This window comes from Mobula birostris, chromosome 7 (genome assembly GCF_030028105.1).
Source record: "Mobula birostris isolate sMobBir1 chromosome 7, sMobBir1.hap1, whole genome shotgun sequence".
NCBI classification, from domain to species: Eukaryota; Metazoa; Chordata; class Chondrichthyes; order Myliobatiformes; family Myliobatidae; genus Mobula; species Mobula birostris.
This window is the reverse complement of record NC_092376.1, coordinates 49,702,146-49,728,701: the sequence shown is the minus strand read 5'-3', so window position 1 is coordinate 49,728,701 and position 26,556 is coordinate 49,702,146. Positions and strand designations below refer to the sequence as shown.

Sequence of the window (26,556 nt, the reverse complement as noted above, 5' to 3'; positions counted from 1 at the left end):
ACGTGAACTTATAACCTTCTGAATACTGCCCAACAGGTGGTTATGGAACCATGTCAACAGGCTGTAAGTTATTGTTGTAAAATCCTATGGATCTTCTGTGCATAGAAATTCTCCAGAGTAGATCACTCACTGCTCAGAGAGAATCTATCCATATTCATTACTGTTTTTACTAGTTTACCTTCTATTTTGCGGAGCTGAACTTTAAATCTTTTCCCTCAACTTCCTAACCGAGGTGAAGACCAGTTAGACTTAGTTGGGATTGGTAACTGCGCCTTTCTGCATATTAACTCTCATACACTCGAGATTCTGCCTTTTAAAACAGAGGCAGCAGTTCAAAAAAACTACATTCTGACAAAAAATATCGACATGTATTGTCTGTACTATAGGATATATCCAGCCATATCTTCCTGTTATTATATTTGATATCCAGTTGCAGTCACACACATTCCATAATCAGGGGGAGAAAAACAGAAGTGGAAAACAGAGACCCAAAAGTAAACCCGGAAAATCAAAGCAAGTCAGAGTTAGCAGCAAGGAGATGAGGATGGATGGACCTTAGTTGTTGCAACAGGAACATCTAAAGTAAATGTTCATAAAATGGTATATTTAGGGACGATGATACAAGTGTCGTTTTAATGTGGTACCTATTAAAGTTAAGTGAATAAGATTAGTACATTCCCAACTTTGATGATAGAAAAGTTTACCATTATTACCGATGACCTGGTGAACGTCACTCTGCTCAAGCGTCTCTTCGCTATGGTTACTCCGGAAAATGACGCCACAGACGGAACTTGCCGGAAGCTCACGAAGGCGTTCGGTTTTAATCAAGCAGCGCTCGCTTGAGGGGACAAATTCTCTCCCCTGTATTAATTACTGATATTGAACTTGGTTTCACTGACTGTTTACAAAGTTAGTTATAATGCAGTAATTCGTGCTTTCGAAACGCACACTTGCTGTTCAGTATGTTAAATCCAGTAGGTTTGCTGCAAGATTAACAGTGAAAATTATTTACCAGCCTGGGAAAATAAAATTCAAACCCTCAGAGTCAAAAATTATTTCTAAAGCACACACAGCGTGCATTCAATTTCCAAACTAACGATACAGAATTTATTAGTGGAAAGTACGTTTTTGGATGGTCTCTCGAGCTAGTCAATATTGTTTAGGTTCTGGCTGTCACATTTCCAATACGACAAAGCCAAAATGTTATATTGACACTCACTTTTCTTCAGTGAATACTGACTTTCAGAATTAACATTCTGTTATGTTTTGTATTTTAAAAACATTAAACTAATTCAGGGAAGACGCGAGAGTCCGAAAAGTGGATCTGGCTTCGAGTTCACTTTAAGCGAGCCGCCCACGTATCACGTGAAGGCGTACACAATATAACTCGTAATATATTATTTAAACAAACAAAAATGCTTAATTAACATATATATGTGTGTGTGTGTATATGTGTATGTGTATATATATACATATATATACACATACATACATACATACACACACACGATTACTCAAATATTATTGAAATACTAAATACACAGTGTTCTATGGATGTCACAACCATGGCCAACAAGGGAAATCAAGGCCAAAGAGAGGGCATAAAATAGAGCAAAAATTAGTGGGAACTTGGAGGATTGGGAGACTTTTAAATAACAACTAAAAAGTTTCTTTAGCCAGAGAGTGGTTAATCTGTGGAATTTGTTACCACAGGCGACTGTCGAGGGCAAGTCTTTATGCATATTTAAGACAGAGGTTGATAGGTTCTTTATTGGTCAGGGCATGAGGGATATGGTGGGGAGGGGTGCAGGAGATTGGAGCTGAGAGCGAAAATGGATCAGTTATGATGAAATGGCAGAGCAGACTTGATGGGCCAAATGGCCTAATTCTGCTCCTATATCTTATGGTCTTACAACACTTCTCTCTGCTTAGGAATAAACTCCAACTCAATATAGGATGCTTCTCAAATATACATACGCACTACATTACATAATGCAACTACTATGTACAGACATCCACAGCATCGTCAGTTTTTAAAATGTCCCTTTCAGGCCTAAAGATTTAATCACTGTGGGGAGTTTATTACTCTTGAGGGATAATGTCTTTCCTGACAAGTGGGATCACTCTGACTGGTGAGACTTGTGGCTGTGAAATAATTCCAGGTTCTGGGGGTTCCTCTGTGGTGGTTGTAGAGTTGACTCTGGGACTGCAGGAAGCGGTTCTGACAGCTCTGGACACTTTTCTTCTCCTTTTCTCTCGCTGGATCTACATAAATCCTTTTTTTCTTTCTCATGTTCCTTCTCTTTCACACCATTCTCTTTCTTGTTCACATTCTCTCTCTCCATCTCCTCCCTCCTTTTCTTTTTTCTAGGTTGTGCATCTTGATCTTGAGAAGGTGCATTTATTTCACTGGCATATTCTCTAGTTAATTCTTCTATTGCTCCCTTTACAATCTGATCTCTCCTCTCGATTTCTGTATCCACAACATCTAACAAATCCTCTGTTTTTGTATCTCCATTGACTCCCGTCTTTGTGGCCTTCCATTCAAACAGCTGGGCTTTGGTCTTTGAATCTACTTTTACAAGCAGCTTTTTGTCACCCACTTGAAGTTCATGCAATAACCTTAAAGGATGCAGAGAAAATTCTGGTTCTTCATACTCACAAAATCCAAATGCTTGCAACTTTCTTGAAGTTCCTTGAACTCTCTTCCAGCTTAACACAAAGTCACATTTCACAAGCAACTGCATGATTAACAGATCAGAAGCTTTCTCAGATATGTTGCCTACAATTTCTCAGATGTTGTAGTCGGACCACTGCTTTCATCAATTTCACAATTCCTCTGAGCAGCATGGTCTTTCCTTGGTCCAATATGCTTTCCAAGCAAAGGCACCAACACCACTTTATCATCTGTTGGGTTACAGTTCATGGTGTTCAGCATGGAGACAGTCGTGGCATCATCCAGTACCTTGCTAAATTTGCTTTCAATTGGTTTCATTGCTGGTCCTTCTGTTTTTACCACAAGCTCAATGTGGCTGGTTGGTTGTTGTATTTCACAGTTACGAATGTCATTTCCACAGGAGTGACCTTTTCTCCAGTTTAAGTTCTTAGTTGGATATCTGCATACGGGTTGGTATATATGAGCCTTGCCACAATTGTAACACAATTTGTTCTGCCAGGCTAATTTCTGTTTAGACGATGCAATTTTATTCACACTCACTTTCATTCCTGGTTGCATCTCAATCTTCTGTTTCCATTGATACAGCAATTTCCACTGCCTGTTTGAATGTAAGCTGTGTTTCAGTTCGGATCCATTTTTGAATGCTTTCTTTTAAGATTCCACAAACTAAATGATTTTTTTTTAGTGTATCATTATGCCCATTACAGAACTGACAATGCTCAGCCAATCTCTTCAGTTCAGTCTCACATGCTGAAATGGACTCCCCTTCCTTTTGATTCCACTTATGAAACCTAAAGCATTCTGCAATCAACAATGGCTTTAGTTCTAAATTGACAATATCAGGAAAGCTCATTTATGATAGTTTGGTTGGAGCAGTCAAACTTCAAAGCAAACTACGTGCCTTTAAAAGTAATACACTCAGAAAAATTGGCATTTGCTTCCCATTGGCTACTTCATTTGTTTCAAAATCCTGTTCCAATACCTCCGTATGTACGACCCAATAACCTGTTGTGTAATAAAACTTGTCAATCTTTCTGATGTAGCTAGTTATTTCTGCTTTTATTTATGATAAGTATCACCCAGCAGTCACTCTTACGATCACTGAATTCTTCTGTTTACGGCCTTTTTAAAAAAAAAACTCCATTTTGTCTTCCCTTCTTAAGAATATGTGATGCACTGCTTTTGTTTTAAACTCGACTGTCTCTCCACGTGCTGGGCTGTTTCTTTTAGACTCAACCATTCCTCGAAGCATTTTATTTAATTCAAATGTTTTGCTCTGCTTTAACTGGTCGATAGCCATCTCAGGTTCATTTTAAAAACACCTTATCGCACATGTTACATTTTGTAACTACAAAACATAGCACAATCCAGCAAGGTCATTGGGCAATGTATCATATCCTGTGCCTGCTGAACTGATCTTTCTGTTAGCTGAACAATAATAAATACCCAATTGAAATTCTGTTTCGTCTCACTCGGTGGCCTCATTTGACTAAGTGCCTCTAGGATTCCACAAAGTCAATATCTAACTTACATCACACTCCTGGTATTTAGCAATTCTTCTCAAATTTGCCAGAGCTTTGTAGCACTTTCATCTGGATTCTGATTCTAGTACCAAAGTAACTCTGGCATATTATGGAAAAGAGGGTGAAGGACTAATGATGTTCACTAGTTTAATCAGAATTAGGTTTCTTACCACTGAGTTACAAGTTGTGCAGTTTGTTGTTCTGTGGCAGAAGTACAGTGCATAAACAAAAATTACAAATTACAAACTAAACAGCATGAAGAAAGGGATAATGAAGTAGTTCTCATTGATAGACATTTTCAGGAGTATTTGGTGACTTGAACTCCTAAGGAAACAGCTGCTTGAATGCCGCCTGTATCAGTGCATCAATGTGTTGGACCCAGGATAGATCCTCTGCGATGCTGATGCCCTAGAACTTGAAGACCCTCAGTGAGGAGCAGTGTGCTTTCCCACTCCCCTCCCTGAAGCCCACGATCAAATCCCTGGTCTTGCTGACATTGGGTACGAGGTTGTTATTATGACACCACACAGCCAGCTGAACTACCTTGCTTCTGTCTGCCTCCTCATCACCATTTACCAACAACAGTGGTGTCATCTGCGAGTCATAGACGGCATCTGAGCTGTGCTTTGCCACTCAGTCATGAGTGGAGAGAGAAGAGCAGTGGGCTAAGCACACATCCTGCAGGAGTGCCTGATACTTTATCTCCTAGTTTGGCAGGAGCCAACTTGTACATCTTGGCATCTACCCACGAGCAAATGGATGACATCTTTCCTTCTATGATGTAACTTCCAATAAAATGTGCTGCATCTCCTTAACACGTACAATCTATCGTTCAACTGAACCGTTAAAAGATGTCATCTAAATCTGCAATACACAACTGGTGCAAGCACAAAAATACTGAATCATTGCAAGACAAGTTGTTCTAAAGCTTCAGAAAATAAAACATTTCCCCAAATCTCTTATTTTTGCATCCATTATAGTTAGTTATATTATCCTAGCCTGTGAGTTTCTATGACACCATTCAACTTGCAAAAGCATTACATAAAAACACCCACAGTTCAGCAGTTTTCATCTTCTACTTGCTAACGCGTAAAGGCATTTTATTTTGTGTTTTTGTACAGTCACTATTAACAACAATTGAATCACAGCAGATCTTGAAGGAACCTGACAATGGATATTGCCACTCAATTAAAGCGCGTGTCCACACTGTGCACCATTTAAAACCATACTTCCCAACCCATGAAATTTGTAACCTAGATGAGTAACAGGTGGACAGAAACACTATCACATTTCTCCAAGATCTACTACCTAATGTCTGTCTACTACTAACAAAGAGCACCTTCCACTCTCATGACATATTTTTGTGACCCTAGATTTAATACAAGTTTTAATTTATACAAAGTGTAGGATAATAGGGAAATTGATATTATGATAATTAGATCAGTGGTGTTTAAAACTTATCAACCAAAAATGGTGCCATTTTTGTGAATTGCAAAGAATCACTATGTTCTCAACATGCTGTCTGTGTGTCTTTTAAGGATAGTGGGTAAGATAGACAAAGGAGAGTCATTTGATATTGTATATTTGGTCTTTCAGAAGGCCTTGGACAAGGTGCTGCACATGAGGCTGCTAAACAAGGTAACAGGCATGGTATTACAGGAAAGATACTGGCATGGATAGAAGATCAGCTGACTGACAGGAGGTAAAGAATGGCAATAAAGGGGACCTTTTCTGGTTGGCTGCTTCTGATTAGTGCTGTAGTCTAGTTAGTGTGACAGCTTTTATCCTCCCACGTTATTATTATTTATATATATTTATATATCTCAGTAAGAACTTGACAGATTAGGACAATGGGCAAAGTAGTAGATGGAATATAGTGTAGGGAAGTGTATGGTCATGCACTTTGGTAGAAGGAATAAAGGTGTAGATTATTTTCTAAATGGGCAGAAAATTCAGAAGCTAGAGGTGCAAAGAGACTTGGGAGTCCCAATGCAATGCAGGATTCCCCAAATGTTAACGTGCATGTTGAATTGGTGGCAAGGAAGGCAAATACAATGTTAGCATTCATTTTGAGAGTGCTAGAATATAAAAGCAAGGATCTAGTACTGAGGCTTTATCAGGCATTGGTCAGACAGTATAGAGTACTTTGAGCAGTTTTGGGCCTCTAAGAAAGGATATGTTGGTATTGGAGAGGGTCCAAAGGAGGTTCACAGGAATGAACAGGTTAACATATGAGTAGTGCTTGATGTCTCTGTGTCTGTATTCACTGGAGTTTAGAAGAATGAGGGGGAAATCTCATTGAAATCTATTGAATATTGAAATACTTGGATAGAGTGGATATGGAGAAGATGTTACCTATAGTGGGCAAGTCTAGGACCAGAGGGCACAGCCTCAGAATAGAAGGATGCCCCTTTCGAACAGAGATGAGAAATTTCTTTTGACCGAGGGTGCTGACTCTGTAATTCAATGCCACAGACAGCTGAGCAGGCCAAGTCATTGGGTATATTTAAAGCGGAGGTTGATGGGTCCTTGATTAGTAGGGGTGTCAAAGTAGGGGGGGGAGGCGAAAGCAGGAGAATGGGGTTGAGAGGGATAATATATTATAACAAAAAAAACATAATAGATCTGCCATGATGGAGTGACAGAGAAGACTTGCTGGGCTGAATGCCCTTATTCTGCTCCTATGTCTTGTAGTCTGAAAGGTTTTGAAAGCAGCATAATTTTTATACACAAGAGATTCAGCAGATGCTGGAAATCTAGAGTAACATACACAAAATGATGGAGGAACCCAGTGGGTCAGGCATGAACATTGACTTACTTAACCTCTGGAAATTTCTACCCCTCCCCTTCTCTCTTTTACCATTCCCTATTCTTCTTCCCTTTTTAAGCATTCTTTTTTCCTCACCCTACTTATCACCTCCCTCTGCTGCCCTTCCTCCTTCCCTTTCTCCCATGGTCCACTCTCCCTTCTTATCAGATCCCTTTTTCTTCAGCCCTTTTACCTTTCTGACCTATCACCTCCCAGTGTCTCACTTCATTTCCCCTTCCTCACCTACCTGCCTTCCCCCTCACCTGGTACCTGGTTTCACCGATCACATTCCAGGTTGTACTCCTTCTGTTCCCACCTTCTTTCTTCTGGCTTCTTCCTTCCCAGACCTGGTGATGTGTCTCAGCCTGAGATGTTGGGTCTTTACTTATCCCCACAGATGCTGCCTGACCTGTTTAGCTCCTCCAGCATTGTGTGTTTGAAAGCACTACAAGTGAAATTTTCTCCGTCTCTTTTTTACCCCAGATTTAGGCACCCTAAAATAATCAAATATTTAAATATGTCTTGGGTTTGGCTGCCAAAATCTTCTCAAAACTTCCATTTTCCCTGCAGTTAAATCAAAAACTGCAAATGGACTTACAAAGAATCTGGCACCAGAGAGAGGCTCCCTACTTGATTCTGACTGTATAAAATAATTTGGAGGCAGAAATGAGATAAGAGTTGGCAGTGGATGGAAATCGGACTAGATTGAGAGCAACGAGGGGAGACATTCTGGGTGGGAGAATAGGAACATAATTAAATACAGAACAAAGGGGCATCTCAAAATAATTTGGTATAGAGCCATTAATGTCCTATTTTAAATATACTTTCAGTTTTTATTTCAGAATTTAACAATCATCTTGTGCTCTTAAAAGGCAAGGACTGAAAGGAATTTGAAATTAGATTTGTAGCACTGCTGCAAAGGAGTGCTGAGGCAGAATTCACTGAATTGACACTAAATTGTCAACTCACACTTAATTTTTCCAGGTGCATCAACTTTTCTATGATCTCGTTCCTCATACACTCTCTATCGCTATTTATGAAACCGAAAGTCCCAGATGCCTTGTTATTTCCAATTATAAAATACATGAATTGGAACAGGAATAGGACACTTGAATACTTAAACAACAGGAATTCTGCAGATGCTGGAAATTCAAGCAACACACATCAAAGTTGCTGGTGAACGCAGCAGGCCAGGCAGCATCTGTAGGAAGAGGTGCAGTCGACGTTTCAGGTCGAGGCGGCCTGAAGCGTCGACTGCACCTCTTCCTACAGATGCTGCCTGGCCTGCTGCGTTCACTAGCAACTTTGATGTGTGTTACTTGAATACTTAAAACTGCTCTACCTTTAGGTCCATGGCTAATGTAATTGAAAATTTAACTTTGAATTCTCATTTACTTTTCATGCCTTTGGGTAATAATATTACTTTTCATTCAATATACAATGTGCAATTTATCCTTGCACATAAATTTAAGCATGGGGAGGTTAAACAATGGCTAATTAAATGCAATTTGCTAGATTCACTGAAATTTGCACCCTTGACTGTATCTAGATCTAAATCCCATCCTGGCTGTCATTTAAGAAACAGAAACTGTTCATCGCGTGTATTTTATATATAGACACACAGTCATACACACAAAAACACAATATATACAAGGGAGTCACTGTGATCACCCTTGAAAATCTTTGCCAAACATTTAAATAATTATTTCTAGCCCTAAGGATGAATAATTTGATAGCAAATCAAAACTTGAATCTGTAATTTTGAAACATAATTCATTATATTCCCTCTGTGAATAGTCACACTGAATCTTTAATTTACTTTACAAACATAAAGTACAATATTTCTTGCAAGTTTCAGCACATATTTAATATAAACAGTTCTCTGGGGCGAGTACATTAGACTTGTAGTTTACAAAGAACTCTCATATATATAATATATTTATATATATATATATATATATATATATATATATGCAGAAAGCATGTACTGAAGTAAATTAGTTCTGAAAGTTGCTCTATTACTAAAGAAACAAAATCAGATTCTAATATTTTGTCAAATGTGTCAACAGACTAAATGCAACATTGTGCCTACTGACAAATCAAACCAGATGAAGTATATCTTCAGTTACAAATTATAGCTCAAGTAACTGCTAAGTTTAAATTACAAACTTCAGTACATTATTTCTGCAATGTTTACTTTTTAATTTCACATTTCATTTTGTCAACTTGAAGCCGCAAGGGCTGAATTAACATTATACACGAAATTTGAGTGTAGTGAATTTTAGTTCATGTTTAAAATATACATTACCCCAGGCCCTTTCTAGAAATGGTCCAAGAAAGAATTGTTTTTCAATAAAGCATACAAAATAAAAACAAGCAATAATATTGATTACAGTTCTTCCTTTACACTGGTAGCTCCTTTGCAGTTACATATAGATTCATGGTCAGACGGCTGTAGAACGTGCTCCATTCCTTCCCGAATTTCAGGCTTAGTCGTCTGTCGCCTAGCATACTCCTAAAACAACAAAGAAAGACTGACTTTGGAACATTGGTGGTAATCATAATATTGTACTCTTGAGAAATTACTTTCCAAGGAAACACAACACGCTGGGAGCTATTGCTAAGAATACATTAAGTGATCCAAATTAGGATTAGCATTATGTTATTCTGAATTTAGAACCCATTTTGATTGAATCCCTATGTCCGATTTCTTTGCTGGCAACACAACAGCTGTTGAGGGGCAGTAATATTGATAAGACTATAATCAATTCAATGTATTTCATGCTGCGGTGCACAACATGCTGCCTTGTTTACACAAAATGCTGGAGGAACTCAGCAGGCCAGGCAGCATCTATGGAAAACAGTACAGTCGATGTTTCAGGCCGAGTCCCTCAGTAGGACTGGGGGAAAAAAAAGATGAGGAGTCAGAGCTAGAAGATGTGGGGGGAGGGAAGGAAGAAACACAAGGTGATAGGTGAAATTGGGAGGAGGGGTGAAGTAAAGAGCTGGGAAGTTGATAGGTGGAAGAGATACAGGGCTGGAGAAGGGGGAGTCTGACAGGAGAGGACAGAAGGCCATGGAAGAAAGAAAAAGGGGGGAGGAGATGTGGTGAGAGAGGGAAAAGGGAATGGGGAATAGGGAAGTGGGGAGGAATGACCAGAAGTTTGAAAAATCTATGTTCATGACATCAGGTTGGAGGCTACCCAAATGGAACACAAGTTGTTGGTCCTCCAACCTGAGTGTGGCCTCATTGCAACAGTACAGGAGGGCATGGGTGGACATATTGGAATGGGAAGCGGAATTAAAATAGATGGCCACTGGGGTATCCCACTTTTTCTGGCAGATGGAGTGTAGGTGCTTGGCAAAGCAGTTTCCCAATCTACGTCGGGTCTTGCCGATTATATAGGAGGCTATACTGGGAGCACCAGGGAAGCTTTACTTACAAAATGAGACAAAACTTGTTGGGACGAACAGGTGCCTATAATTAAGGCCATAAGAAATAGGGGGAGAATTAGGCCATTCGGCCCATCGAGTCTGCTCTGCTATTTGATCATGGCTGACTTACTATCCTCCTCAACCCCATTCTCCTGCTTTCTCCCCGTAACCTTTGACACCCTTACTGAAGCCCAGTCTTTGGTCTTCCATTCTCACACAGTGAATAAAAACAGAAAAGTTTGATTTTCCAAGCAAAAACTGCCAAACCAACATTGCTGTCAAAGATTTTCCCTTCACTAACTTTGCTCCACAAAAATTAAGTATTTTACTAACACAAGGCGATGATAAGATAAAGCTAATTCAGTGATTATTCTGTATCCATCCAGGATAAATAGCTACTTTAAAATTTCCTCCCATTTATCTGTCTATCAACTCATCCACTGAATCCAAGTAATGACATTAAAAGTAATTATGCATGCCAGCTTTACACAATAATAAATCTATTGAGTCTCTCAAACCTGTAAGACTTTGTAATAGTAACAGTAAAGACTTGAAGGTTGTAGAAGGTCTCGAGCAAGAACCTGCCCTGATCTGGCAATTTTCTGTGCTTCGGCATCATTGTCCTAAAATAAAATCAAGTAAATGAGAAACATTTTAGTAAGATGCTTGCAGAATTCCATTCCTTTTTACATTTTCATTAGCAATTGTTTTGTTATGCAGCACTGTGCAAAAGTCTTAGGCACATATAGATAGCTAGGGTGCCCAAGGCTTTTGAACAGTACTGCATGTTAGGTCTTTCCAGTTTCCAAATAACACTTCATACATAGTAGCCTGCCATCTAGCATACTCCCAAAACAACAGATAAAGACTAGGACTGTGGGAAGTTCATGGCAATAATAATATTGTACTCTTGAGGCATTACTTTGCAAGGAAGCACAACACGCTGTGAACTATTGTTAAGAATACTTTAAGTGTTCCAAATTAGGATTAGCATTATGTTATTCTGAATTTAGAATCTATTAAATATTTCATATTTAAATGAAATACAGAACAAGTTAGAACACTACCAATACCTCTACAGTACTATAAAACTGTATTAGTTTCTAATAGTTATCAATGGAGGAATTCATCTGGCGTGTTCTTTTGATTGACTGTCAATGAACAAAATCAGTGCCAAAACTGATTGCAGGGTAATGAAATGCCTTCATACAATGCTTTAGATGATTGCATCCTCCAAATTTTCACTTGCATTGTACCATTCAAGTTGGTTAACTTGTTGAGGTAGTGAAATATTTTCATTTTTACTCCTAGCGTTTCTGGCAACTCCAGGTCTGAATGCTTGAAACCAGTGAACAAAACAGTTCTGAATTGCCTTACTGCTTATTTCTCACCAACTATCACTGACAAAAATCACTGCTTTTTTTGAACACAAACACACACAACTGATGCTAATTAAAAACTGATTGCTCCAAGCATGGTACTAGTCTAACAGCCATGCAGTGCACGCAACTGATGCTAGTTAGAAACTGTTTGGCAACAGTATGCTGCCGCAATTAGGTGGCATAGTCTCCCAGATAAATGAAGGGAATCCCAGCTATTTTCTTAATTTGATTTTTATTATTGAAGAGCTGTCCAAATAAATGGCTGCCCCGATCAACTAATGGCCCAGTTAACTGGAACCCACTGTAGTTGGTGAACCTCAATGCTTTTAATTGATCACCACGATGGGTCCGTAAAACTCATGCTTACCTGCTCGGGATAGAAGGCCAGAAAGCAATCCAGGACTCAGACACATGTTCTAAGTCCAGTGGCAAAGTAAACAGACAAATTTTACTTTCTAGCTTCCTCGACGATGTGGGATATCAAGTAGAGCCTACTGTCATTTGCATAAGCACAGGGACGTGCAAGCACAATGAGAAAGCTATTTGGAGCAGCATCACAGGATTGCATACTCGGGCAAGACAGCAAAGACAGTGTAAAATATGACACTAGTGCACAAAGCCACAGACAGAGGAAAGTCCACATTAGAGCACGACGTGGGCCACAGCATTCCATTGCTCAGGTAGGATTAATGGCTAGCAGTGCCCACATGGAAGTATGGGTCTTCCTATCAAACACCAACAGTTCTTTTCAAAACCTACACCATTAGTCAGTGAACTTTGACCCATTATTTATTCATTCTCTGTTACATGCACCTGTCTCCATTGCCATATTTACAGTATAATAGTTCATTTTTAAACTTCTGCTTTACAAAATGGTGGTATGAGTAGAAGAGCTGAATGTTAAATTGAAAAAGGAGAATTTCACATTCTAAATAAAAATGTGATAGAAATTAATGTGCCCTTTTTGTAACAATCTACTGCAGCACGGGTGTTTATTACAATTAATGTAAAAATAGGGGACAAGCTCTCCTCTACAATCACTCTGAGCACCGGTGCCCCACAAGGCCGTGTACTCTAAGAACCTGGTGGCATGGTACAAAGACAATAACCTATCCCGCAACGTCAGCAAGATGAAGGAATTGGTTGTTGACTTCAGAAGGAGTAGCGGACCTCACGACCCAATTTACATTGGTGGTGCACAAGTGGAACAGGTCAAAAGCTTTAAGTACCTCGGGGTCAATATCACAAATGACCTGACTTGGTCCAACCAAGCAGAGTTCACTGCCAAGAAGGCCCACCAGCGCCTTTACTTCCTGAGAAAACTAAATAAATTTGACCTGTCCCCTAAAACCCTCACTAATTTTTATAGATGCACCGTAGAAAGCATTCTTCTAGGGTGCGTCACAACCTGGTATGGAAGTTGTCCTGTCCAAGACCAAAAGAAGCTGCAGAAGATCGTGAACGTGGCGCAGCACATCACACAAACCAATCTTCCGTCCGTGGACCCACTTTACACCGCACGCTGTCGGAGCAGTGCTGCCAGGATAATGAAGGACACGACCCACCCAGCCGACACACTTTTCGTCCCTCTTCCCTCCGGGAGAAGGCTCAGGAGCATGAAGACTCAACTGTATGGCCAGATTTGGGAACAGCTTCTTTCGAACTGTGATAAGACTGCTGAACGGATCCTGACCCAGATCTGGACCGTACCCTCCAAATATCCAGACCTGCCTCTCGGTTTTTTGGCACTATCTTACTTTTCATTTTCCTATTTTCTATTTATGATTTATAATTTAAATTTTTAATATTTACTAATTTTTACTATTTTAAATATTTAATATTTGTAATCCAGGGAGTGTGAAGCGCAAAATCAAATATCGCTGTGATGATTGTATGTTCTAGTATCAATTATTTGGCGACAATAAAGGATAAAGTATAAAGTAATGCAAATTTCCACATCAAAATTAATTATCTTTTAGACTTAGCGTATAGGCAATGACCATATATAGTATTTTCCTACCTATATTTAAATTCTATTACAAACCAATGTATTCATAGGGGGACTGCTTTGAAATAATTAATAATTAGCAATATTTAACAAAGTAGTAAGATTATTAAATGACACAACTAGCAGACAATTCATTAAATTGTTTTTGAAAAAGAGTAACTTTGTTAGCAGGTACATCTTATAGTGTCTTGATTTGCCTGGAGAAAACTGAATAAACTCCTGGCACATTTTGTGGCTAATTGAATTCAAAGATATGATAAAATATTCAGCCTTCAAATGGGATAAGAACTAAAAGATAGTAAGATGTTTTTAAAACTAACTTGTAGTGTGATCTTACTTGTATATCGTTATGAGTAGAAATGCTGTAGGTGCTATTCAAATTTCAGTTGGTCACATCAATACAAGCACGTTAGCTTTTGTTTCTTTCTCTATCATTCAGTTTTATTTTGAACTGAAAGAATAAACATAATTCATGTGGAACAAAAGTTTTTTTAAAATTAATAATCAGTGTACTTCTCAAGACTCATTTGATAAATGGCTCCTTCTTAAATGAAAGGTAAAATCCACAGTTTGAGCCTGGATCTAAATTAGCCTGTCACATACAGCTCAGAAAATGGTCACTTCAGCTATACTCAACTCTACACTTACTTCTGCTTCTTTGTCTCTCCCTTCCTGAAGATGAAAAAGAAAGTAGTTTTTGAAATAAGAAAAGACAGTGTTGGAAATGTTCAGCACACCAACACTGTCTTTTCTTATTTCAAAAGGCAAGGTTAGCAGAGCTGGGATTTTTCTCTTTGGAACGTAGAAGAATGAGAGGGGACTTGATAGAGGTCTACAAGATTATAAGAGGCATAGATAGGGTGGATAGCCAGTACCTGTTTCCCAGGGCACGAATAGCAAACACCAGAAGGCATATGTACAACGTTAAGGGAGGGAAGTTTAGGGGAGACATCGGGGTAAGTTTTTTTTTTTTTTTTTTTTTTTTTTTTTTTTTTACACAGAGGGCCTGGAATGACTTTCCAGGGATGGTGGTGGAGGCTAAAGCATTAGGGGTACTTAAGAGCCTCTTGGACAGGCACATGGATGAAAGAAAAATAGAGGGTTATCGGGTAGTGGGGGTTTAGTACGTTTTTTTTGGGATTATATGGATTGGCACAATATCAAGGGCCGTAGGGCCTGTACTGTGCTGTAGTGTTCCATGGTTCTATGGTTCTAAAAACTACTTTTTTTTCCATCAACAGGAAGTGAGAAACCGAATCAATGTTTCAGGCCAACAACTGGGAAATTTCACTGTGCTGACTGACTTATTGAGCGTGCAGAGTTAAAACCTGAACTAGGTTTGTGGAGGGAAAGAAAGCTGAGCTTTATGTACTTGAATAACCTTCATGGACTAATGGTCAGATTTCAGGAACACATAAAGGGAAGGTCCTGTGTTACATTTAATTTCCTCCAGTTATTTAATACAATTCTATGCAACACTAATAATTATAGAGAACAGCTTGCTGCTCCCAGGAACTTCTGTTACACATCAAAACAGTCCCCGTGTAGCTCATCAATCATTGCTGCCATAAAATATTGGCAACTCTATTAGGCAAATTCTGGATGTTCAATTTTACCGTTGTGACCGACTTACCTTCACCCACTTAATCTTTTCGATAAGGTCACTCAGATCTCTCCTCACTGGAATATAATGTATCCATGGTTTTAGAGATTTGTAGAAGTGCTCATAGTATTTCGAATCCTGTTTCAATACAAGGCTGTCACCCAACATAAGGTACGGGAACCTATATGCTGCCACAGTACCATCCACATTCACTTGATATTTATACTGGGAAAATATTCAGAAAATACATGTTATAATTAAATTAATAAATAAATACCTTACAAATTTTGTGCATAACATGTACAATGATATTTTCATTTGTAATAATTACAGCCAGTGAGAAGATTTTGAAGGTATACAGACTCAATTTTGTAACTCTTTGTATGATAAAACCTGTTGTTTAATATGATTAAATTTTAAGTTTAGACTTACTGATAATGGAGAGCAACACATTTATTAATACAAAAACAAGCTAGTTACTGATCTTCTTTCACAACAACGTGAATGAACAAAAGACATGAGATGCAAAAACAAATGCTGCTACAGAACTTGTGTATGCTGATTGATCTTCATGGTAAAGATAATCTTTTAAATATATAGAAATCTCAAATGCACCAACTGTCCAGCTTTGAAACAAACATAACAATAAACAATTTTGCATTCATGAACACTTGGTCCCAAACTGTCACCTGTTTCTCTTTTAAAGAAGAAGGTTCCTATGTCTATACTTGCCCTTGGATCATACAACTTTCAGCACAGTAAGGGGGAGGGCTGATACGTTTGCTGATGCTTGTGCGCGGGAGGGGTGGGCTTTGCGGTTCTAACGATTTTCTGTTATTCATTCTTTGGGGTTTTCCTTCTGTTTCGTGGATGTCTGCGAAGAGGAGGAATTTCAGGTTGTATACTGTATACGTGATCTGATATTAAATTGAACCATTGAGTTGCTGACCAGTATTTCAGGACCTTGAGATGTCTACGTGGTAGCAAAAGTGCTGGCTGGAGTTTTGAAATGGCAACAGAGACAAGCCTCACTGATACTCAACAGCCCCAAGTGTGCAGCTGAAAGAAAACAATTCTGAACAAACAAAAAAAGTAAAAACGTAAAGCTCACGAGCCAAGTAAGTGATGTATACTTAAGAGGCATGTCAGAGATTTGAAAATGGAAAGGCTGTGGCTATGGAGCAAACTAGCAATTTATGTAATATTGAATAAAATGAAAATGGTGCAGTGAACTGAATACAGTAGAATAGAACTTTACTGTTATTGCTCAGGAGAACAAGATTACGGTGCTACTCCAGTCCGTGCAAAACATATATTTAAAATGTTGCAGTATGGCTCCATTTTAAAAACTTCCAATATTTACATGCAACAAGTGACTTCAATAGTCCATATCACTCAAAGGCCATTAGCAAGCCGGGATGTAGAATTATTCAGCCCTCAGGAAGAAGCTGTTTTTCCAGCCTTACCTTCTTGGCCAAAATGATTCTGTATGTCCTACCGGATGGCAGAAGATTGAACAGTGTCTGGGATGTAATGGGTTTTTAATGACGTTACAAGTGTGCTACAGGCATCATGAGTTGTATATTGTCTTCAGGTCTGCTACTTGAGTCCCAAGGATGTGCTGAGCCATTCTAATTACTTGGTTGGAATGCTTTATGATCTGTCTTGCTGCAGTTAGGGTACCACACTGTATGCTCTCTATCGCACATCAGTAAAAGTTGGCCAGCAACTTTTGGGGCAGATTAGCTCTGCTTAAGCACCTTAGGTAATATAGTTGCTGTTATGCCTTCCCTACTACTGAGATTGTGTTGATGGACCAAGAGAGATCCTTGGTGATGTTCATCCCCAAAACGTGAAACTGGGGAATGTTTCCACTACCTCACCACTTATAAATAATGGGGTTTGTTCAGGACCTCTCTCCTTCCTGAAGTCAATTATCATTTCTTTTGAGTCTTGATGCTGAGTGATAGGTTGTGGCTCCTGCACCAATCAGCACCTCCTCTCTATATGCAGATTCATTATTGTTTGTGATTTGGCCAGTCGCAGTTGTGTCGTCTGCAAATTCGATGATTCCGTTTGTAGCACAATCAGGAGTGCATTCATAGGTGATGAGAGAGAAGAGAAGTGAACTCAGTACACAGCCTGCGGAGCACCAGTATTCAGGGTTAAGAGGGATGATGAGCACTTGCCTAGTTTCACTGTCTGGGTACGATTAGAATCAGAATCAGGTTTATTATCACCAGCATGTGACGTGAAATTTGTTAACTTAGCAGCAGCAGCAGCTCAATGCAATACATAATCTTGCAGAGGAAAAAAAAGTTATAAATAAAGTAAATGAATTACAGTACACGTATATTGAATAGATTTTTTTTAAAAAGTGCAAAAACAGAAATACTGTATATTTTAAAAAAGTGAGGTAGTGTCCAAAGCTTCAATGTCCATTTAGGAATCGGATGGCAGAGGGAAAGAAGCTGTTTCTGAATTGCTGAGTGTGTGCCTTCAGGCTTCTGTACCTCCTACCTGATGGTAACAGTGAGAAAAGGGCATGCCCTGGTTGCTGGAGGTCTTTAATAATGGATGCTGCCTTTCTGAGACACTGCTCCCTAAAGATGTCCTGGGTACTTTACAGGCTAGTACCCAAGATGCAGCTGACTAGATTTACAACCTTCTGCAGCTTCTTTCGGTCCTGTGCAGTAGCCCCTCCATACCAGACAGTGATGCAGCCTGTCAGAATGCTCTCCACGGTACAACTGTAGAAGTTTTTGAGTGTATTTGTTGACATGCCAAATCTCTTCAAACGCCTAATGAAATATAGTCACTGTCTTGCCTTCTTTATAACTGCATCGATATGTTGGGACCAGGTTAGATCCTCAGAGATCTTGACACCCAGGAACTCAAAGCTGCTCACTCTCTCCACTTCTGATCTCTCTATGAGGATTGGTATGTGTTCCTTCAGCTTGACCTTCCTGAAGTCCACAATCAGCTCTTTCATCTTACTGATGTTGAGTGCCAGGTTGCTGCTGCAGCACCACTCCACTAGTTGGCATATCTCACTCCTGTACGCCCTCTCGTCACCACCTGAGATTCTACCAACAATGGTTGCATCATCAGCAAATTTATAGATGGTATTTGAACGATGCCTAGCCACACAGTCATGTGTATAGAGAGAGTAGAGCAGTGGGCTAAGCACACACCCCTGAGGTGCACCAGTGTTGATCGTCAGCGAGGAGGATCACCAATCCGCACAGATTGTAGTCTTCCGGTTAGGAAGTCGAGGATTCAATTACAGATGGAGGTACAGAGGCCCAGATTCTGCATCTTCTCAATCAGGATTGTGGGAATGATGGTATTAAATGCTGAGCTATAGTCGATGAACAGCATCCTGACGTAGGTGTTAGTGTTGTCCAGGTGGTCTAAAGCCCCGTGGCGAGCCATGGAGATTGTGTCTGCCATTGACCTATTGTGACGATAGGCAAATTGCAATGGATCCAGGTCCTTGCTGAGGAAGTCCAAGACCCAATTAAAGGTTGATGTGCTGAAACCTCGATTGTGGAGATTGACAGTCAGCTTCTTCAGTAGTAGGTGTCAAAGGCCAAACTCTAATCAGTTACGTTGCTGTCTTTGTGCTCCAGCTGTTCTAAGACAGTATGAAGGGAAATCGAGATGGAATCTTCAGTTGATCTATTCGCCTTGTAGGCAAACTGGTGCTGGTCCAAGATAGCCAGGATTCCAAGCACTTGGCAACTATGGGCGTGAATGCCACCAGTAGTTATTAAGACATGTAGCAACTGATGATTTGGGGATTATGGTTGCTGCTTTGAACCATGCCGGGACCAGAGGCTGGGACAGCGAGAGGTTTAAATACCCATCAGAACTTCTGTTAGCTGGTTGGCACAGTCCCTGAGCACATATCCATGTATGATGTGTGTGTGTGTTGACATTACGGTGTACACGCCTCACCTCACGTATGTTCAGTGTCGACACAGTTCCTCCATCTGATATTAAGGCCCTCATCACTGGTGATTTGCTTTATCAAATCGAGCAATTAGCTCTTCGGCTAGTTTGGCATCACCATGAGCAGAGCAGGACAGCTTTCCTTTGTAATCTGAGGTGGATCTGATGCCTTCCCAAGCACTTCCTGGACTGGTGGCTTTGTAGAAGTGCATCTCAATCTGCACTTTGGCACCTGTCAAGATTTGATCTGGCCTCACCATATGCTTTGGCATCACCAGACGTGTAAGCAGCGTCATAAGCTTTGAGCAGGTTCCATACCTCATTGTTCATCCAAGGCTTCTGGTTCAGGAATACTCAGATGTTTTTGGCGGTGATGACATTGACTACACAGAAATTGTTGTAGCACCTAACTGTGGTTGTGTATTCCTCTAAATCAGTGTCCGAGACTTGCGTAGCCTAGCATGAAGACAGACTCCAGTCAGTACGCTCAAGGCAATCTTGAAGACTGGGGCTGGCTCCCTCAGGCCACACCATCACTGTCCTGGAGGTTGGTTCCTTTCCATTGGATCAGATGTAAAGGCAGGTGATCGGACAGTGCCAGGAAGGCCCTATATGCGCCTGCGATGTCGGTGTACACCTGCTCCAGTGTGTTATTACCCCTTGTACGGCAATTCATATTCCGATGGAATTTAGGGAGTACCATTTTATGGTTAGCCTGATTAAAATCATCAGCTACAATGAAGGCACCATCGGGGTGAGTAGCCAGTTGGTTAACAATAGCATCATACAGATGACCTAATGCTAACTTGGTGTTGGCCCACGGAGGTATACAAACTGCTGTAATATAAACAACAGTGATTCCTCCTGGTAGATAAAAGGGCCTGCGCTTTACCATTAGGTAATCCAGGTTGGGACAGCAGTAACTTTCAATAACGACTGAATTAGTACCCCAGGCAGTGTTAACATAAACGTGTAAAACACCAGCTGATTTCTTGCCAGAACTGTGCGCTCTGTCAGCGTGGGAGGCCACTTGGCCTGCACGCCCAGTAGCTACATCAGGTACCTTGTGGTCCAGCCAGGTTTCTGGGAAGGTCATAGCACAGCACTCTGCTAGGTTCTTCTACAAGATGAATCTCAGTCTAATCTCGTCCATTTTGTTGGCAATCGACCGTGCATTTGCTAAGACGACACATGGGAGTGGAGGCCTGAAAGGTGAGTCTCTTAGCCTGGTGTATATACCCACTCTCTTTCTACTCTTCTGCCTTCTCTCATAGTGCCATCGTCAGCATCTTCCGGCTGGTAACTGACCTCGTGGTGGAGTTGTAACAAGCTTAGTCGGTTGCATTTTCACGATCTCAAGCGGCCAGCGTTCTAAATGTTCAAAATAGGTGAGCTGTGTGCATCTAGTATGCATCGTAAGGAGTCCCGTCAGTTGTACCTTTGAGAAAAGGCTCGGCTGTTGCAACTGTACGTATCTCCACCTTGGAGCCACGAGTGAATGAGTGGAAATCAGGCGGAGGCCAAAGAGTTACAATTATAGATACTGCTCCTGTACCTCTGCAAGGTTAGACAAGCAAATGAAACAGAGACTGACAGCTATCAAAATCAAATCTCTTCAAGATTGGAAATCAAATATTTAAAAATCTTAACTGATATACACTGAGGGTTGGGGAGATCGGATCAGCTTTGATGAAGTCTGAAGGCAATAGAAAGAACAAACTGAACATAAATCTTAATCCCTCTAGCCCAGTTTCAGCATGATTTTAAATCTGAACAAGAGTCAGTTATCCTTGAGCCTCTAGTTCACCAGTGTTGCCAATGGAAGGATGTCCATTTTCTCTTCTTATTCTGTATGTATCACTGTTGGAAGGCTACCTTTCCCTCTACTCTACATGATTTTCAAAGTCAAAGTAAAACTTATTATCAAAGTACACACACATTACCATATACTACCTTGAGATTCTTTTTTTTTGCAGGCATTTACAGGAAAATAATAAGTACAATAGAAGTTATAGAAAACTATGCATAAACAAGGACTAGCAAACAACCAATGTGCAGAAGATGGCAAATTGTACAAATATAAAAAGTAATACTGAGAACGTGAATTGTAAAAAGTTCTTGAAAGGGAGTCTGTAGGTTGATTTGTGATGAGTGAAGTTACTCATGCCAGTTCAAGAGCCTGATGGTTATATGGTAATAACTGTTCCTAAACCTGGTGATGTGTGACCTAATGCTCCTGTACCTACTGCCTGACGGTAGTAGCAAGAAGCAAGCATGGCTATATGGTTGGGGTCCTTGAAGGTGGATACTGCTTTCTTGTGGCAGTACTCCCATGTAAATGTGCTCAATGGTGGGGCGGACTTTGCCTGTGTTGGACAGGGCTGTATCCACTACTTTCTGTAGATCTTTATGTTCCAAAGATTAAGGAAATCAGTGGTGAGATTTTACGGCTATAGTTAATGCAACATTTGGTTGTCCTGAAGACCCAAAAAGTAAAGGCTGGTGAGTTAGTGGAAAAAGAGAAAAGAAGTTATATCATATAAAGTGACATACATTTCTTTTATTTGTCTGACTCCAGCCACTTGTGAATTGTTTCAATAACACATTGCGTCCACTCAAAACTTGCAAGACCAGACTAATGAAAAAAAAAATCAAAAGTTATATATACTAGACATCCGAGCTCAAAACAGAAAGTGCTGGAAACACTCAGCAGGTCAGGCAGCATCTGTGGAAAGAAAAACGCTGTTAACATTTCAAATCAAGGGTCCTTCAGCAGTACTGAGAAAGAGAGCTGGTAGGTATAGCTAGCATTCATTTGTGGAGAAGTTGGTAGGATGGATGATGGATGGTTAGGACAAAGGGACTGGACTAGCCTCAAACACTGCAATATCCATCATTCATGTTTGAACATGCACCAATAGAACCACAAGTCAAGAAATGACGAATAACCATCCCTTCAGCAATAGCTTTCTAAACAGTAATAAACATTAGGAATTCACCAGCACTATTCTGAACAGCACAATGATAAATAATAGTAAAACTTCCAAAAAAAAGTCTAAATTATATGGAGAGCTCAAAGTAATTTATTTACCACAATAGTGCCCAGTAAAGGCTCATAGCTCTTGTATTGATCTGGTACAGCACTGACTCAATGGACCAAAAGGGCTTTCTGTGACACGACAATTCTGAGATTCTTCAATTTTCCCACAAAATCATACCTTAAAGAAGTCAAAGAAACTGATAAGTTGGGCTTTTCCTAGAGCTTTCTCTTCTTCACGAAAAAAGAAATACGCAGTTATTCCAGCATCCAAAAGATCCCGATTCTTTCTGGAAATCCTTACTAGTTTGAGTCTCTCCTCACTGCTGTCTCTGCCTCTCCAAAATGCTTGCTGTGTTTTATTGCTCCAAGAGGGACCTTGTGGTTTGAGAGAAAAATAAATATTGAGCTGTTACGAAATTCATCAACTTCAGTGCCTCCTTGAGGTAAAAAAGGAGGCACTATAAAATATCACCTACGTGATCGGTCACTAGACGAAATCAGAATCATTTACATAATGCACAGCTTAGGAGGGATGAACAAAAGCCTACATGAAAAGATGTACTTTGGAGATGGAATTTTAAGTTGGGTTGTGTAAGTAGAGAGGCAAGAAATTTCAAAAATTAGCACTAAAGAACATTTTCTTTTAAGGAAATAAAAGAAATATCTTCATATCTTTATGGAAGTTAAGGATAAGGGCCACTCCAGCTCTCTGGGTTCTAAGGTGTCAAATGAAATCATGGCTTGTGGATAGGAAAGGTTGAGAGGGTTATGGGCTAAACATGAGGTCATTACTAATATGCTGGTCTGAAGGGCCTGTTTCTGTGCTGTCTTGTTCCATAACTTCAAGTGAATGAAGGACCCACAAACACCTACCAAGTGGGCAGTTCAAAGGGGGAGGGGCGGGATGTTCATTTCTTACATTATTAACACAAGAACTCTCTATGCTCTCAAAGGAGTTCAAGAATCTTACTACCATGCTGAATATTCCTTCTCTATTTACAGCAGTCATGAAACTGGGATTCAGACCAGCTGGTAAAATGTTACATTCCGCACCCCGCCCACCGAGAAAGCATCATGTGCATTCCATAAAACCAGACAACAAATTTTTTCTGAAAGTGTTGCTTCCTCAGAATTTTTTTCTTGTTTATCGTAGACCACTTGAAGCTGAACATAAGTACAATATCAAATTACAAATGTGATATTTGTATCATATAGGAATTTGGAGAAATATGAAATTAACTTTTATAGAATTATAGTGTGTTTAATTGCATAACAGTGCTGACGCTTTGCAATAATTCAACTAAGCTAAAAATATTTTGTTGACGATTTTCATTTGTACTCAGTGTCTGAGGCTTCTCACTTGGGTGTCCAACAATAATAAGCCAGCTTTGATGGATTCCAGTTGCCCTGATACCATTTCTCCATGACCGCAATGTCCTGGTGAAACCTTTCACCTTGCTTATCACTAACAGTGTCAAGATTTGCAGGGAAGAAGTCTAAATGGAAATGCATTTAAACTTCAGCCGCATGTAGTCTGGTGCTCTGTAGTTGCCAAAAAAAATTTTCAACATTCTTGAATGCCTTCCATGCGATTTTCTCTGGTCCCACAAGAAGCTCTTTGAATTGCCTGTCATTGATGACCTGTTTGATTTGTGGACCAACAAAAATATCTTCCTTAATCTTGGCATCAAATATACAGACTTGAACAATGAATTGAAGACAATTTCAAAGTATTAAGGAAGCAAAATCTTTGTTGTCCAGTGTAATTGTTATTTTCTGTAGTTCAATGGGTAAAATTTCCATTGTAACAATTACATTATAGGAATCGTGGTAAGTTTATGAATCGCAAACGAGAAAATCTGCAGATGCTGGAAATCCAAGCAACACACACAAAATGCTAGAGGAACTTAGTTTATAAAACAACCTTTTCTCTACAACGTATTTAACAATTCCATTGAAAGATTTTATGATTTTCAAGTCTACATGGCACCTTCCAGAATCCTGTAACCAACAGCCAAAATAGAATTTACATAGATGGGAATCTGAGCTAAAACAAGTTGCTGAAGGAACTCAGCGTGTGGATGGAGATGGACAGTCAATGTTCTGGTCAAGGCACTTCATCTCCTCTGTGTAAGAGCAACCCAATGCCCCAGTATATCCCTCACTCTCCCCTTTCTGAATGGCATCACCAAGAACACATTTGGGAGTACGGAGAAGCTTAGATAATGGAATAATGCACCAGGAACAAGAAAAGTCTGGATTTTGAAAGTTTGCACAAAAAGACGAAGAGTCACTTGGGACTGAAATCAGCACACATTAAATAATGTGATAGAATGGAAGTTGAAGTAACAGAATGCTAGGTGATTACAGTAAGATACAAGCAAGGAATATTAATCTTGTCAAAAGAAGGAAAATGTACTTAGCATTTCTATCAGCAGAAAACATTAAAAGTATTTCACATTTGAGATAAAACATCAGAAAGACAAGTGATAACATCAAAATGCTGTTCACACAAATAATTTCAACAAATTACTTTAAAAGAAGAGAACTTGAAGATTCCAGGAGGGAAGGTCTAGAGATCCTCAGGTAGTTACTTAAGGTGAGAGAGGCATGTTGCTGGGATAGGCAGGGTCTTTTTATTGACAGTCCCAGGAATGAGTTACTTGCAGATAAAATTAAAATGTTTTGCTACAAAAGATGACAATTATTTGTGTACACAAGAACTATGTGTGGGTGAAGATATACTCTTACAGAAAGAGGATAGAAAATGAGTGATCACAGTGCGTAAAACTTTTGAATTTAGCAGGACAAAAACTAAAACAGGTACAGAAACAACATGTGGAATTATGGAGAATTCAATTATGACATTGTGAAAAAAGGTCACAATTCGAGACAACTCAGGACAAATATTGTAAAAATTCAGGACAAAGGTTCAACTCAGAACAAATATTGTAAATTATCTGGTTCAACCCAAAGCAGTGACCAAGGAAATGATTAAAAAAAAATGTGACTACAGTACAAACATTGTGGCAACAGCCAGAATCAATTATGGAAGTGGTCCCAATGTTTAAATAGACACTGTAGTCAACTTGAGACTAGATCTTGGGCAGACTGTGTGAAAATCCAGTAGTCTATAGTAGTGGCATCTGCTCACATCCTGAAACACATGGAATCCAGCATTATGTCATTGGACAACTTGACCAAGGAAGAGCATGCAGATGAGAAATAACTGTGAGCCCACTATGAACTCTGAAAACAATAACATAGGAGCACAAAGAGCCCTGTATAGATTCTCAATCTGTGATTGATAGGCAATACGTGGAAAGGTATATATGCATTCCCAACTCAATGTAGCAAGAAGACATAGATGGCTGAAGAGGTCAAGAAGGATTGACCAGGATGGTCTCCATCACTTTGGACAGTGTTACTTGTGATTCTGATCAAGAAATATCAGGGTTGTGGCAGGGACAGAACCCAAATATACACATTTAAGCAATAATGTTGCTGAAAGGGTGGGTGTAATTTTGGGACAGGAGACATCAAAGGGGTTGAAAAGTTGGAGGTAGGCTGTCAAAATCTACTGAAATTAGATGTGATTGAGAGCAAGGATAGTGATCATAATTTTCTGATTAAACCTCCACATGTATTTGATACCTCAGAAGGTCTTGAACCTGGTGCAACAGAGCAACTTACAATTACAAAGCAAAAGAAGACGTGGAAGAGAAAAAGAGAAAGCTACAAATGAGGATAAAACTCTTCTCAATGAAGTGATGATCTGTGTGGAGAACTTCATTTCAAATAAAACAACGGATTTCGACTCTATTACATCATTGTAAAAGTATACCAATGCAAAGAAGAATGACAAAACATACCAGTCTGTCCTTGGATAGAAAGTAGGTCATTTGTTACACCACGCAGTGTTTCTAATGTAGAGCGTGTGATATCATATGTTGGAAGAACAATATCGGCAGTATCTTCTGAGCCACACCAAGAAATGATAGGCAGTGGGCTATCTTTTATTTTACGAGTTTCCAGTGGCCAATCTCCAACATTTATATAGAACTCAACATTGGGTAAGTGAACCTAAAAGGAAAAGTGTTCAATTGCTTCATTATGTAACAGAAT

At 39.6% G+C, this 26,556-nt stretch overlaps 2 protein-coding genes across 2 annotated transcripts in view; both read right to left on the bottom strand.

Moving 5' to 3' along the window:
- The window catches only part of c7h11orf65 (chromosome 7 C11orf65 homolog), a 68,570-nt gene extending 67,813 nt beyond the window's left edge, over positions 1-757 (bottom strand). Inside the window, exon 1 of the mRNA XM_072264319.1 lies at positions 705-757. The gene's annotated coding sequence lies outside the window, so the exon portion shown is untranslated. The remainder of the gene's footprint in view (positions 1-704) is intronic.
- Positions 758-8,354: 7,597 nt separating this feature from the next.
- Positions 8,355-26,556, bottom strand: part of poglut3 (protein O-glucosyltransferase 3) — a 41,975-nt gene continuing 23,773 nt past the window's right edge. Inside the window, exons 4-8 of the mRNA XM_072264318.1 lie at positions 26,304-26,514; positions 22,610-22,806; positions 15,468-15,662; positions 10,963-11,067; positions 8,355-9,524 (exon numbers count right to left, since the gene is read on the bottom strand). Coding sequence (XP_072120419.1) covers positions 9,399-9,524; positions 10,963-11,067; positions 15,468-15,662; positions 22,610-22,806; positions 26,304-26,514 — 834 coding nt within the window. The 3' untranslated portion in view covers positions 8,355-9,398. The remainder of the gene's footprint in view (positions 9,525-10,962; positions 11,068-15,467; positions 15,663-22,609; positions 22,807-26,303; positions 26,515-26,556) is intronic.